Raw genomic sequence first — 15323 nt, 5'->3', positions numbered from 1 at the left:
GCTCCCTGCTCAGCGGGGGGTCTGCTTCCCCCCTCTGCCCTCTTCCCTCTCGTGCTCTCTGTCTCTCATTCTCTCTCTCTCAAATAAATAAATAAAATCTTTAAAAAAAAAAAAAAAAAGAACATACTGTTATCTCCAAAGTAAGGAAAGCTCTCAAAGGCTACAGGATTGTGTCAAAAAAGACTCAATAGCCTATTGAATAAGCTCCCACTGGCCAAGGGATAATTTGAGCATCAATAAAAAGATTAAAAGACAAAAATATATCAAAATCCGTATGTGCATTATGATACTATACCAAGAAAAAGAACAAACCTCATCAGTCCTCTCTAGGATTTTGGAGAACCAACTCATTATTTTGAAAACTGATAAATATAGGAAAGAATCAAGCATTTATCCTACCTCACTTATATAGACTGTATTTTAGGGTAACAAAGTGGTTGATTAGTGGAAGTTTCCTAGTATAGAAATATTCAAGGGGCACCTGGGTGGCTCAGTCATTAAGTGTCTGCCTTCGGCTCAGGTCATGGTCCCAGGTCCTGGGATCGAGCCCCGCATCGGGTTCCCTGCTCTGCGGGAAGCCTGCTTCTCCCTCTCCCACTCCCCCTGCTTGTATCTCTCCCCCTCTCTTGCTGTGTATCTCTCTGTCAAATAAATAAATAAAATCTTTAAAAAAAAAAAGAAATATTCAAGCTAGCAATCAAAGAAGGAAACATAGAATTAGAATATCACCATTTTGCAACACCTAATGAAATAATGATTCTAGGCAATAAATGTCAATGATTTCTTATGTCACAAAAAGAGAAACAACTAGACGTTATGTGCCTCCCAATGGAAGTACAAAATCACCTATTAAATATTCTTTTTTCCAAAAAAAAAAAAATGAACTAGAATCTAATCAAGCCTCTACATCTAACTACCAATTTACAGGAAAAACAAGGGATAGAGGAACATGTCCAACTATATGGCAAGGATGTAATCAGCAAAATTGAAATGGAGGGAAAATCCATAAATCAAATGACCCAGTTTCTTCAATAAGTAAAAGGAAAAATAAGAGAGACAAAGAACCTATATATTAAAAGACCTGAGATAGCATCAACCAGCTAAAATGTATGGATCATATTTGGATCCTGATTGAAACAAATCATATTTAAAAAATTTGAGATGATCAGAGAAATCTGAACACTAAATGGATAGTTGATGACATTAACCAACTATTGTTGTTTCTTTTAAAGGAGGAATAATAGCTTTGCGGTTATTTTTTTAAAAATTAGTCATGACCTTTTTCAGAGATATTGAAATATTTATAGCTGAAATTATGCGTTGTCTGGGATTTACTTCAAAATAATTCAGGAGTTGGGGGGTAAGTGGAGCTATTTATTGCAACAAGATTGATAATTGTTGTAATGACAAGAACTGATCATTGTTATAGTTACGTGATTATTACTTACAGATTCGTGATACTATTCCTTCTAATTTCTATATATCTGACAGCATCAGTTTGAAATAGTTTTAAAGAGGAAGGGAAAAATTGCTCTTAGGCTGAACCCAGGGTCAAAGCTAAGAATTGAGGCTCAGAACTATGGGAATGCCTGAAATACCTGCTTGGCTCACTTAAAAAGCCCAGGAGCTGGCACACAGTAGGCCTTTAGGAAGTGTTTCTTGAATGAGCAAACAAACATCTGGACATCAAAGTAGCACTACATATGCTCCTAATGCCTGAAATACATCCAACAACCCCAAATTTGGCAAGCCTTTGCGGAAGGTGGTGCTCCATACCATCACTTTCACCAGTGTCACCCTCAGTACGTAATTATATATTTAGTCTACTTTAAAGTAACAATAACGGGGCACCTGGCTGGCTCAGTCAGAAGAACATGTGACTCTGGATCTTGGGGTTCGAGAGATTAGTTAAATAAATAAAACTTTAAAAAATAACAATAACAGCCACTAACACACTGACTCAACACTTGCAATGTGCCCAATCCATGCTAAGTGCTTTATATGAATTATCTTGTTTAACCTTCATAACTGGCCCTTGAAGTAGGTGCCATTATTATTACCATTTTACAGATGATAAAACTCTGGACAGAGACGTTACGTGGCACAGAGCCATGAAGTAGTAAGCCCACATTTGTAACTTCTACGTTACACTGATCTCTTAACGTCTTCCCCCTGCCCACGCTGACCTCCACCACCAGATTATGAGGGTCAAGAGAACATCATTCAACAAAATATCTCAGCCCCTATCACAATGCCTGGCACTAAATAGGTGCTTCATAAGTATATGCTGGATGAATGAAAACATTCTAAGTAATACTGTATGATTTCTCTTTGTGTATCTCTGACCCACCTCATCTTCCCCACAATTTCCAGCACAAGACTCAGCCCCCAGGAGGTACTCTACATATCCAGAAACACTCAGAGTTAAAAAGTGCTTTTGTGACCACCCAACTCTGTCCCCTCAGTTAACCAAAGGATAGGACCTCTCCAGGTTTTTTCTCCTACCTCTGAGTATAGACAATCAAGCAAGATGGACAATGGAGAACATATGAGCTTTGGAGGTCCTAAAAGACTGAGTTCTAGCAGAAGAGGTCAGTAGCAGATGCCCTGCTGGAGTGAGATTCAGGGAGGAAGGCCCGGGGTGTGGTGGAGGGTATGCATTTGCCCTTCCTTGAAGAACACACGCTCTGCCCAGTGCCCTGTGCCTTCTGGGAACTGTCCAAGACCTGAAACATCTTTGGAAATCTTGTCACTTCAGGACATACTTACAGATCTCACTAGGGACCAACGGCTTCCATGGTCTCCCCTCCCCTCTTTCCTTTCCCCTGGAGATAGGGAAGCAAAAAAACACCCAGCAACAAAGGCCTCTGGTGTCATCTTCCAAGCAGCAAAGGACTTTCTGTAGAGGATAATGGGGTTTCTAGTCACTTCTTCTGCTTCTGGCTATCCCCAGCCCCTGAAAGTCTTGAGCATCTCCAGCATATAAGGTCCCAAGAATCCCAAACCTTATGTCAAGAAACTTCTAGGAAAATAGCACAGACAACCACAGGAGCTGTAACTGGGTGGAGGGGATAACATTCTAGTCTAGCATGATCACAAGGGGGTGCTATTGGGGCTGGGCCTTGAAGGGAGGGAATCACTGGGCTTCGTGGGGATGAGACGGATACAGAAGGAATGGCAGGTGCAATGTAGTGAAAGCAAGAACTAACATTTATCTAGCATATACTCTGTGTTCATTGCTGGGCTAAGTGTTTATACATAAAAGCTTGTTGATATTTCACCTTATGAAACAGGGGATGACAATATACCAGATGAAGAATCCAAGGGCCCAGAGGTGTTAAATAACTTGTCTAAGGTAATCCAGTAATTGGTAATCCAGAGCTGGGATTCAGACTGATTTTTCCAACCCCAGGGTCCACCATACTATGTGCACCAAGAATTGGGGCGGGGCAGGCGAGACGGTTTGTGTGAGGGAAAGGACTAAGTGTAGAAGAGCAAGGGAATCCTTAAATGTGACCCTAAAGGTCTAGATGGGGTGCCACAAGGCAGGCCATGTGCTGAGCCGTGTTGCAGGAGGAATGGCCTAACACATTTATGGAGGATAATGATGGAGGGGTTGCTGGGAAGATGGAACCTGGTGCCCCCAGAAGCTCTACAGGAGGAGGAAGGACAGGCAGCAGCATGAGTGAGGAAAACCTAGAGGAGAAACATTACCAAATGCCAGTTGGTAATCAATGGTGTTCACCTTCAGATTTAAGCAAAGAAAGATCTCCAGTCCCAGTCAGTCCACAAAACTTGTATTAAATGCCAACTGTGTGCCAGGCCCTGCCCTAGGCAGCCTCCCTCTGTTTCTCCTCCTTTTCCCAGTGAGGAAAACCAGGTTGCTGGCAGGCTCCTACAACTCGGCACCCTAAGGTGCTCTCCTCTTCTTCCCATCTCCACTCTCATAAAGCAGACAAACAGCTTTTCTCGGATGTTTATGTTAAACTCATAAAGTCCAGAATTCCTGCATTTTAACTTCAATAAGTTTTAAAATTTAAAAGGATTTATTTCCACTTTACTGGTCTAGCTTACAAGATAAACAATAACTTATTTTTAAAAACTAAATCCTCTTTTAACCTCAGTAAGTTTTTTAAGCACTGGAATATGCTTTAATTAATATTCTAAAAAAGAAAAACACTGGAAAAGTGAACCCCAATAAGTTTTTGATGAGAAAATTTTCTCCAGAGGGCAAATCGTCTCCCACTCCAGCTACCAACCATGGAACCAAAAGTACCTCTGCTCAAGGGTATCTCTTGAGGGTCAGAAATGGGAACTTACATCCCAACCACAATGCCCTTCGTGATCACCAGGGGAAGTGGGGACTCACTGACATCTCTAAATCAGTAAATCTGATGCAGCTGTGCCTCAGGGAGTCAATCTTAGTTTGGAGCTGAAGAAAGGGGAACTTAGCTTCTCATTCTTGTGCTTTAAAAAAAAAAAAAAAATCCTGTTCCAACAGACAACCTTCTCACTGAGGAGGTGGGATTTATTAGCCAAATACAACTTGGCCTTGGAGGCAACCTCTTGCTCTCCGAAATCACTGACTTCAGGAAACTCTGCTCAGCCAGTGGTTCGGCGATGGGAGCAAACTCTCACTAGGCTGGCTCAGCAATTCCCCAGGAAGGTTCACCCCGCCGGCCAAGACTAAGAGACAGCGATCCCAGATGCCTTGGTGTATGTTGGGCGGGAAGCCGGGGACTTTTCCGCTTAGGTTCTCTAAGCGGTGCCACGGGGCCGTTCTTTGACTACGTCAGGGTAAAGAGGTTTGTATGGGCATTTCTCGCACCACCGATTAACCACTCTCGAGAGACCGTCTTTTTCAAACTATACGACAAGCATAAGGGGGGAAGAGGCGGCCCCAGCAGACGCTAACCACTGCGGTTCTAAAAGCCTTGGTTGCGTCTGGGCCCGTGCGGAGCCGCATCTGGAGGGAGATTCCCTTCCGGGGCGCCCGCCATCAGCCCCTGGATTCCCAGCAAGGCCTCTCAGGCCCTTCGAGAACCCCCGCCTCCGGCTTCCCCGCCCAGATCTCGGAACCCTCAGGCCCGGGCCAGTCTCTTTGCCGGCCTTTCAAGGCCCAGCCGCCCGACCCCGCGGCTCACCCTCGAGCGTCTCGCACTGCACCAGATTGAGGTAGTCCGCCTGGCTGAGCACCCCGGCCTTCAGGCCGCGCACCAGTCCCTCCAAGTAGCCATTGTCCACGTTGAAGTAAAGCTCCGGGAAGAACGACATGGCTGCGGCGGGGGAGGCGAGATCGGAGAACGCCGATCGCCGGGTGGACAGCTCGTTCCAAGATCAGCTGACTCGGCGCCAGCAGCAGGCTGTCAAGCGGGTCAGGTGATGCGCGAGCGCCTCACGTGACCACAATGGGGCGGGGCTCTGAGTGGCGCCCGGCTTCCGGGTGGTTTCGTCCGAAAGCATTGCGCAGGTGTGGGCCCTCTGGCGCCTGCGCGACTAGGGTAGGCGTACCTCTCGCTACCAACTTGGAGTGTCTGAGGCCGGCCGCGTGGTGGCGCACGTGGCCGCGGGGATTCGATTGGGCCTTCTAGCTTTACAACGCCCTCTGGGTTAGCGGGCACCGAGACGCAGGCCGAGTAAAGATGGGAGTGAGCGGTGCTTCTTATGCTTGGAAATATTCCAGACTGTTGAGTCAGTCTTCCCCCGAAGGGAACTACGGTTCGAGGGGCAGGCTTCGCCGAGGTCACAGGTCGAGTTAGCTGCAAGCAGGCCCTGGAGCCTAAAGCTTGCTGGCCAGCCAGGAGTTACAGCCCCTGTGTGCACTGCGCGCTGCACCCGCATTTATTGTGCAAGATTCTGGAGGGCTGGAGCCCGGCCCTTCCGCCTCCCCACCGACGCCTAGCACCGTAAGAGCATGCATGTAAGTGATTCATTCAGATGATGGGTAGCCTAGACCCTTGGGAAGGGGTGTGTGTGATTTCTTGGCTTGGCCGCAACCCCAGCCCTACCGTGACTTCCATGACCTCCCGCCTCCGACGGCCACGTTCGAAATAACGCCACAGCCTTGGGGTTGGTCCCAGCCTTTATTCGCTACCCCGTGTACAGCCCCGACCCCGACGTCGGCCCACTAGGTACGGCTGCAGGGGTTCATGGCAGCACCCAGCTTGCGGCAGTAGCAGAAGGCGTTGAAGAAACGGCAGTAGCACGTGGCACATGGGTCGCAACATGGTACCTGGTGTCCCAGACAGGATTCATGCAGCCTTACGCAGCGACGCGGGGAGCGTGGCTCGCGGCCCTCCGGATCAAGTACCTACAGGAGTGAGGGAGCAGGACTGCAGGCATGGGCCTCTGAATGCAGGTCCAGGGATGTCACCTGCCTCAATGCAGGCAGGATGGCCACGGAGCATGGAGAGAGTAGTCTGCAGTATCACCCCAGGTGAGGGGGTCATGAGGTGGAGCGAGGGGCTTCTGCCTGATGTCCCTTCCCAAAGCCTGTGGTCGTCCCCCTTTTCCTGGGCAGTTACCTCTGCCAAGGCCTCAGCCTCCTGCAGCCGAGCTTCCTCTGACTGTTCTGCAGTTGTCCTTTTCAGCGAGGACTGTAGGCCCAGGCCTGGAACAGATGATGTGAGGGCAGAACCCCCTCCCTCCCCATGCATAAAACACCCACCTCCGAGGCCTGGGACTGGGAAGGGGGAAGGAGGGCTCATATCCCGCAGGATACTTTGTGGCCAGAGGGTATCCAGGTTCCATCCAGCTCCACCCCTGCCCATACTGACCTGGGAGCTCTGGGAACTGGGCCTGGTCAGGCCTTCTGATGCCTTCCATGGGGGCCAGGCCCATCTGGGCCCCCTGCATGGGGGGCAGTGCCAGCAGCAGGGCACAGCTGAGCAGCACTGCAGGAAGCATGACCTGGCCAGCAGTAAGACACACCACTTAGTCCTTCCTCATCCTTGATGCACCCTCTAGGTGCCCTACCCCAGACAGAGACCTCCCAGAGGTCAGGAGTCTCTGCCCAACCAGAGGACTTACCTCTGCTTGCTGGATCCTTGCCTGGAGAGTTTCTGGCCACTCCGGCGCCCTCAACTTATATGGCAGGGTCTAATGAATGCCCCACACGTGACTGCCGCCTGCAACCAGGACATAAGGGGCCCTCCCCAGAGGGTGGGGGCACAGCTCAGGCCTCTCTCCCTGAAACCTGTGCTTTTGGATGCTCTATAAGAGGTGTGCCCATCTCCAATTTGGGGGTGAGGTCCCCAGGTGCCAAAGTTGGGGAACAAGACAGGGTACCCAGAACCCCCAAATTTCTACAGGACAGGGACCTGGGTAGGGGTGGGGAGGTTGGACAGGCAGGAACCATTAGCAGTAACAAGGCAGGCAGCCCTGAGATCTTAATTTAATTTGTGGCCCCAGAGATGCTCACTCAGACCCTGTGTGGCATGTTGTTTCCTTTGCTTCCAGGAACTTTGGTCAAGGGCATTGAAGAGGGTGATGGGCCAGTGGCCAGAGTGGGGTGCAGACTTAGACCCTGGGGTTTTTTTTGAAGGGAAAAGGGAGGGGAGAAGCCCACTTAGCCAAAACCAAGCCCTCCTGCCTCCATCCCTAGTCCTTCCTCCCCTCCCCTTTGTCCCTCCAGGCTTCTCCAAGACCCCCACCCCTGCTCCTTCTCCCAAACCCTTTTCCGCCCGGGGTTCCTGGAAGCCAAGGAGGCAGAACGGACTGTTCCCTGGGTGGGCGAGCAGCTTCAAAGTAAAAAGCTTTCAGGCTGCCTGTCTCATTAGTGCTAATGGCTGTTGCCTTCCGCCCTGTGTTGTCAGGCCTGTGCCCACGCCTGGTCTCATCAGCACGAGGCCAGGGTGAAGACTGCCCTTTTGTGAAGGTGGGAGGACACACAGGACCCCACCTGCCCCTGCCTTCCCTCTCCCCTCTGGAGGACTCTTTAACACACCCTTGCCCGTCAGGGAAAGGGGTACAGGCTGAATTACCTTCAAGACCTCAGTGTACAAATTGAGCTGCCTGAGACAGTAGGAAGATGAGGCTGTTGGGATTTGCAGTCCAGGTTCACACAGGCTATTCTGCCCAGGACGAGGCCTGAGGAATTCCTCCCAGCAGCGGGTGGAAACCATATGTTGTCATCTGACAGCCTTTGGCCTTCAGCACCAACAGTCAGTCTCGGGGTTCAGTTGCATGGGGAGGGGCCACTCTGCAGATTGTGGGGCTGTGGCAACTCCATTCACAGACGGGCACTGATGTCTGTTCTGATATCAGGCTAGCACTGGCCTCACTTGTGGTTGGCCCAGGAGCTCGGAGGGTCACATACTATTGCCCAGAGGGAGGAGGCTGGGGAGTGAGGGAAAGCCTCTCTAAGGAGGTGGTCCCAGGATAATCCAGCAAAGGGCCATCCCCGTTTCTCCCCTGACAATGCTACTAGCTATTTTGGTGACAAATAGCCACAAAGTGGACCTGGTGTCAAAGCCTCCCTGGCAACTGACATTGACCTTTCTTCCCCAGAGGCTAGAGCTGGGCCCCGTCGTCTACCCCAGGGCTTTCTCATCTCAGGGTGGTGCAGGGTGAAGGTATCAAGCAGTAGATATGCTTCCATCTTGGAGGGGCCAGTGGGGGTTCAAGAAGGGCAATGCATCAAATGTACCCGAGGCACTTTCCCCAAATCCCTGGCCCCTGGCCCCATCCTTGGAGATTCTGGCTGAGGAGATGGAGGTGGGGAGCAGAGACTGCAGGTGGATTTTGGAAAGGTGCCCCAGGTGAGTTGAGGTGGAGGCTGTGAGCACTTGGCTGGGCCTGATCGGCATCCATGCTAAGAACAGTTCATGTTTGGAGGTGGTGGGAGTGCTCATCCCATCCAGGCGCTCAGTGTCTGCTCATCTACAGAGCAATGACTGTCTTCCCCTGTGTGTGTGCGGGGGATGACATGGGCAGTGATGGACAAGGGCTGAAACACTCCCAGGGGCAGCCCCGGTCCCTAGTCAGGTCCGGTGGGCAAGACAGTCGAAAACACCAACCATCAAAACACAGTAGGATGATGAGAGAAATATAAATGTTGGCTATTTGATGACATTAAGGAATAATTGTTAATTTTTTAAGTTGTGATAATGGTTTTGTGGTTTCAAGTAGCTTTTTTTAGTTTTTTTTTTTTTAAAGATTTTTTTATTTATTTTTTTTTTTTTATTCATGAGAGACAGAGAGAGAGGCAGAGGGAGAAGCAGGCTCCCAAGGAGCAGGGAGCCCGATGCGGGACTCGATCCCAGGATGCTGGGATCATGACCTGAGCCGAAGGCAGACGCTTAACCATCTGAGCCACCCAGGCGCCCTCAAGTAGCTTTTTTTAGAGAAATATAATGAAGTATTTACTGATAAAATGATGTGAAATAATCCAAGGGAGGGGGAATAGCAGGACATGATATAGATGAAATAAAATTGTTCATGAGTTGGTAATTTGTTGAAATTGGGTGATGAATACACGGGCTTCGTTATCGCATGACTGCTATCCTTGTGTAGGTTTGAAAATCTTCATAATAAAAATTAAAAACAAAGAGAATTACCTGAAATGAAATGGGATAAATGCTTTGGTAGAAAAATGCCCCAGGAGCTTGTAGGACTAGGAGGGGCATCTACCCCAGCTGAGGGAGGAGCAGGAAGTTGGCTGGGGAAGGCTTTCTGGGAGAGGAAACTTTTACTCATTGATGAAGCTTGAGTAAGAGTCAGGGGTGGAGCCACACTAGGGACAATGTAAGTTTTCTGGACCCATGATTGGCACATGGTTTACCGAGCTGCCTAGTTCTACAGCTTAACACTGGTACACGCTCTGCTCCAAGCCTGGTTCCCACCGGACGAGCCCCAGCCTGTTGAGCAGTCAGTAGACGCTTTTCTCCCCCTTCCCCGACCCGCCCAGGGTCAGAGAGTTGGCTACTCCCAGAGTTGATTCAGTCAGTGAGTCAATCAGCAAACATCTAGAGCCACCTCTACATTGTATCACTGCTGTGAGTGTGCACAGGCTCAGACTCATAGCCTCATAGCCTCGTAGCCACAAGAGCCCAGGAGCTCTCCTGCCACCCAGCTGCAGTCCAGAAATCGACATTTGTTTATATCCTTTCCCACCCTGTCCTCCTGCCCTCCAGCACTGTGTCACCTAGCCCCCTCCCACAACCACTGAATTAGCCCAAAACATTACCTGTGGGTTTCTGGTCATAGCTCTTCCTCTATATCTATATCCATATCCATATCTATATCTGCATCTCTATCTAAAGTGAAATTTCCGTTGACTTATCAAATTTTATTTGTTTTTGCAAATAACCAATTTTTGGCCCGATTTATCAAATTTTGTTACAATTAAGTTTCTGCCTTCCTACGATTTTCTATTTCCCTTGGGTTTATTGATCCTTACATTTATCTTTCCTCCCGATGAACGCAGTTGCCTACAGCTAGTAGTGTATAAAAGCTCCCCCCCCCAGCCCGTTTCATCTGCTAATGAGTATAAATACTACGGGGGTGATTTTACTGGTCAGGAACTGATGTTCCCAGGATCATGCTTGTTGACAAAAAGACCTTCAGAAATGTTCTTCGCGTTGGATTTGGGAGACCTGGGGGGAGGCAGTGCCTACTTGGTGAGGCTGGGGAGGGACCCAAATGTAGGCACCCTGACTTCAGGGAGAGGAAGAGGAGAATGTAGTTGCTCTGTGCGGGAGATCAAGTATGAGGACAAGGAGCGGGGCTTGACCCCGACCTCTGTCCCTTTCCCTCCTCAGGGTAGTCCTCACCTCCAAGGGCACTGTTCCTACTTTGTCCAGAAGGGGGCAGCAGAGCACCCACTGGCTCTCCCAATCCAACTTTGTTCTGAAAACCAGACCCCCTTCCAGCACACTGCCCTTGCCCCTGTGGCTCATCTGTAGGACTTCCAAAAGGCAGAGGTTGCCTGGAGAGGTGTGGTCCCCTCAATTATTCCGGGAGGGGGAATCAGGATGGATGGGGGTTATTTCAGGCTGCTGTCTTGAGCCCTAAGATGGGAGGGATTCCTCCGTGATCAGGTGATCCTAGAAGAGAGAGTCGTGTTTGCCGCCTGAATGCCGAATGCCAGCCCTTGCCATTCTCCCATTCATGCAAGAACAATTTACTGAGTGCCTGCTACATGAAAAGCGTTATGCCAAGGCTTCCAGACTTGGAAGGTAGGTCAGAGGCTGTGGTGTCCTGAAACTCCTGATTCTGAGGTCAGACAGGCTTTGTGGGCTTTCCTGCTGCAGTAAAAGTGTAGAATGGAGCCAAACCAAGGGAAGATGGAGCAAGGTACAGAGATAGCTGATGGAGAGACTGCAAGGGGGCTCAGGCCCAGAGACACCCTTTACCCTCAGGCCTTACTCTAACTCCCAGTCCCCCCTCCCCCTACCATCCTCACTTTCAGTGCTGGAAGTGGGCCCTTCATTAGGGGTCCCCAGAACAACTGAGCTATGGCTGGAGTGTTTAGAGGAAATTTCACAAAGGCCCAGGGGTGCCAAAGACAAGTAGGCCCAGCTAGTCTGGTTCATAGGATGTGGCTTGCAGTCTGGGTGCTTGGGCCCTGCCGGTATGGCAAAGGCCATCCTAAACTCCAACCCCAGGCCCCTCTGAAGACATCTACAACCCAGCGTCAACTGCCAGATGCCTGCAGAGGTAGCCAGTCCTTCCTCCCATCTGCCAGGCTCCACCTTTCAGTGTGAAATATTCTGTTTCTAGGGGGGTTGCAGCACATCACCTTCTGTCTCAGGGTGATTTCTAACTGTCAGCATGTTCAAACAGGCAGACATCAGCCTCCACACTCACAGGAAGCCCACACAGAGTGGTGAGGGGATTGTTCCATTCCAGGTGATGAGAGGACCCCAGAATTTAAAAATTGATTATTTATTTATTTATTTATTTAATTGACAGAGAAAGAGAGAGAGAGCGCACAAGCAGGGGGGAGCGGCAGGCAGAGGAAGATGAAGAAGCAGGCTCCCGGATGAGCAGAGAGCCCAACGCAGGGCTGGATCCGAGGACTCTGGGATCACGGCCTGAGCCAAAGGCAGATGCTTAACTGACTGAGCCACGCAGGCATCCCGAGAGGACCCCTGAATTTTACAGGATCTCTGGGTAAGGGCACTTTGAGTCCCCATCAACTCTTCACAGAGGCATGGCACTGTTGGGCTGGGAAGGGGGTGCCCAGGATGTCCCCTTCATTGTTCCTAATCTATCCCCATAGAATGGAGCAACCCAACTCCCTGGGGATGTTCAGTGGCTCAGCTAAAGCCCGGGAACAAAGGTGTTTTCACAACAGGAACCGTCGGGCTACCTAGGAATGATTCTTATCCTAGGAATGACTCTTTCTTTCTTTCTTTCTTTCTTTCTTTCTTTCTTTCTTTCTTTCTTTCTTTCTTTCTTTCTTTCTTTCTTTATGTAGGCTCCACGCCAAGCATAGAGCCCAATATGGGGCTCAAACTCACAACCCTGAGATCAAGACCCATGCTGAGATCAAGAGTCAGATGCATAACTGACTGAGCCACCCAGGCGCCCCAGGAATTACTGTTTCTGCTAAAGCCCCAGGAGCTGTGCAACCTGCTCATCCCTCCTGCCACTCGGGTTCTGTGCAGGTAAGAACAGAGGCTACAGAACTCTAGATATAGGCATGGAGATGCTGCCTAAGGCCCTGGGCACAGGGCTGCACTGGTACCTGGCTTGACAGACTCAGGGTGAGCCCAGGGTCAGCTAGAGAAAGCAGCGAGAGCTACGGCAGCTCCCAGAGTCCTCTGGACCCCCTCCTTTCTGCTGTTACCCCTTCCCATCCCTTTTGCCTCCAGCTGGGAAGAAGGCCTGGGAGATAGACATATAAGAGCTGGGAGAGGGTGGAGTCCCCCGGGGAGTGGTCATCTGGGGACCTTGGTTGGAAAGGATAACCTTCTTGCTTAAACCTCTGGAGCACAACTCTCACCCCAGCACCAAGGCCCAGCCCAGCATGTGAGGAGGAGCTCACAGGGTGCCCCTCCGCGAGCAGACCTGCTGGCCACTTCCCAATTTTGCCCCAGTAGGCCCTGTGTAAACTGTCTCCACTAAGTCCTAGGTAGGGGTCCTCCTCCACATCTCTGGCCAAAGCCAGACTTTGTGTCAGGATCTGGCATAGAAGCAAGTTTTCCTCCCTACCTCAGCCCTTTACCTGCTACAAGTTTATCCAATGCCTCACAGCAAGACTCCCATCCCATACATTTAATTCTCAGCAGAACATTGAAATAAACCATCCCCATTTTCAGAGCTCAGGCTTACAGCTTAAGTGACTTAGTTCTGATCGCTCACCTAAGAAGGGGCCGGCCTGCTTTCCTTTCCTCCTCGCATGGCTCTGGGCGTGTTTTAGAGCTGGAGAAGGATGGTATGTGTATGTGCACGCGCAGGTGCACGGGGTGGGGGTGTGTGTGTGTGCGTGCACACACGCACATGCACGCACATGCTAGGGCCAGGGGGTTAGCAGACATGCTGCCCTCCGGTGTCTCCCCACACACCTCTTGGTGGTGGAAACCATTCACCCACCTACAGAGCTCCCAGGAGGGGCACAGACAAAAGCAAGCAGCTGCCCCACCCCCACTCGACTCAGCCCCCATGAGGCTGTGGGCTCAGTCGGTGCCAGAGCTGTGCTGAGTGTCCTTATGCTCTTGGACACATTTCTAAATAATCTATGAATCAAAGAAGTCACAAGGGAAAACTAGAAAATGTTTCAAATTAAATGATAATGAAACACAGTATATCAAAACTAATGGGATGCAACTGAAGTCATGTGTGTATTTAAGTGCCTACATTAGAAAAGAAGAATGGTTGAAAATGAATTATGCAAACTTATGTAAGTGGTGAAATGGTGTTGGAGTAAGTGACTATCGGTTTTACTTGTACCTTGAGGCCTTCACAAAAATTAATTTCAGAAGGAGCATCAGCATAATTGTGAAGGTAAAACAGTGGAACTTGTAGAGAAACATAGAATATCTTTATAACCTTGGACTAGGCAAAGATTTCTCTTTTTTTGATTTCATTTATCTGACAGAGAGAGAGCACAAGAAGGGGAAGCAGCAGAGGGAGAGGGAGACGCAGGCTCCCAACTGTGGGGCTCGATCCCACACCCTGGAATCATGACCTGAGCTGAAGGCAGACGCTTAACTGATTGAGCCACCCAGGTGCCCCTAGGCAAAGATATCTTTCTTTTTTTTTTTTAAGATTTTATTTATTTATTTGTCAGAGAGAGAGAGAGAGCACACGCAAGCAGGTGGAGAAGCAGGCAGAGGGAGAAGCAGATTCCCTGCTGAGCAGGGAGCCTGATGTGGGACTCGAACCCAGACCCCTGGGATCATGACCTGAGCCAAAGGCAGACACTTAACTGACTGAACCGCTCAGGCGTTCCCTAGGCAAAGATTTCTTTCTTTTTTTTTTTTTTTTAAAGATTTTATTTATTTATTTGAGAGAGAGAGAGCACATGAGAGGGGGGAGGGTCAGAGGGAGAAGCAGACCCCCTGCTGAGCAAGGAGCCTGATATGGGACTCGATCCCCGGACTCCAGGATCATGACCTGAGCCGAAGGCAGTCGCTTAACCAACTGAGCCACCCAGGCGCCCCCCTAGGCAAAGATTTCTTAAACAAGACACAAATGGGGCTCTTGGCTGGCTCAGTCGGTGAAGTGTGCAACTCTTGATCTCGGGGTCATGAGTTCGAGCCCCATGTTGGGTGTGGAGCCTACTTTCAGAAAAAATAAAATAAAATATTTTAAAACAGAAATAAAAGACTAGACTCAGAAATCTCTCAGCATCAAAGGTTGATAAATTAGACTTCATTAAAATTAAGAACTTATGGTCATTAGTTAAAGATATTTAAGAGGGGTGCCTGGGTGGCTCGGTCGGTTAAGCGGCTGCCTTCGACTCAGGGTCCTGGGATGGAGCCCCGTGTCGGGCTCCCTGCTCAGCGGACAGCCTGCTTCTCCCTCTCTCTCTGCCTGCTGCTCTGCCTACTTGTGCTCTCTATCGCTCTGTTAAATAAATAAAAACCTTAAAAAAAATTTAAAGATATTTAAGAAAATGAAAAGATAAATTACAAACTGGAAAAAGAATGTGGCGATACATGTATTAAAAAAAAAAACTCCTGCAGAGTATATAAAGAATATATAAGTAATATATATGTATAATATATATATAATATATTTATAATATATATATATATATAAGTAATTTCCACACCCAAAGTGGGGCTTGAACTTACAACTTCAAGATCAAGAGTCAGATGTTCTACCAACTGAGCCAACCAGGTTCCCCTCGTTATTTTAATTCACATTTCTGA

The 15323-nt window shown here is 49.2% G+C and overlaps 2 protein-coding genes across 2 annotated transcripts in view; both read right to left on the bottom strand.

Annotated features, from left to right (window-relative positions):
* Positions 1–5377, bottom strand: part of ATP6V0D1 (ATPase H+ transporting V0 subunit d1) — a 38088-nt gene extending 32711 nt beyond the window's left edge. The window contains exon 1 of the mRNA XM_006741486.3: positions 5145–5377. Within this exon, the coding sequence (XP_006741549.1) occupies positions 5145–5274 (130 nt within the window). The 5' untranslated portion in view covers positions 5275–5377. The remainder of the gene's footprint in view (positions 1–5144) is intronic.
* A 696-nt stretch (positions 5378–6073) lies between these two features.
* Positions 6074–9030, bottom strand: AGRP (agouti related neuropeptide). Its single transcript, XM_081806471.1, has 3 exons — positions 6777–9030; positions 6525–6610; positions 6074–6310 (listed from the first exon to the last, which is right to left on the bottom strand). The coding sequence occupies exons 1-3, from the start codon at positions 6904–6906 to the stop codon at positions 6128–6130; spliced, it is 399 nt and encodes a 132-aa protein (XP_081662597.1). The 5' UTR covers positions 6907–9030; the 3' UTR covers positions 6074–6127.
* Positions 9031–15323: the final 6293 nt, after the last annotated feature.

The sequence above is a fragment of the Leptonychotes weddellii genome, chromosome 16, assembly GCF_054177405.1.
Source record: "Leptonychotes weddellii isolate Sample4059 chromosome 16, ASM5417740v2, whole genome shotgun sequence".
Taxonomy (NCBI): domain Eukaryota; kingdom Metazoa; phylum Chordata; class Mammalia; order Carnivora; family Phocidae; genus Leptonychotes; species Leptonychotes weddellii.
Note: the sequence above shows the minus strand (reverse complement) of the source record. Positions and strands in the feature narration are given on the sequence as shown.

Bases quoted from the DNA above. Each gene is read 5' to 3' on its own strand.
- AGRP (XM_081806471.1), bottom strand. From the start codon at position 6,906: ATGCTTCCTGCAGTGCTGCTCAGCTGTGCCCTGCTGCTGGCACTGCCC. The intron at 6,611-6,776 runs GTCAGTATGGGC...CATCTGTTCCAG, and splicing joins CCAGTTCCCAGAGCTCCCAG to GCCTGGGCCTACAGTCCTCG. The intron at 6,311-6,524 runs GTAACTGCCCAG...TCACTCCTGTAG, and splicing joins AGGCTGAGGCCTTGGCAGAG to GTACTTGATCCGGAGGGCCG.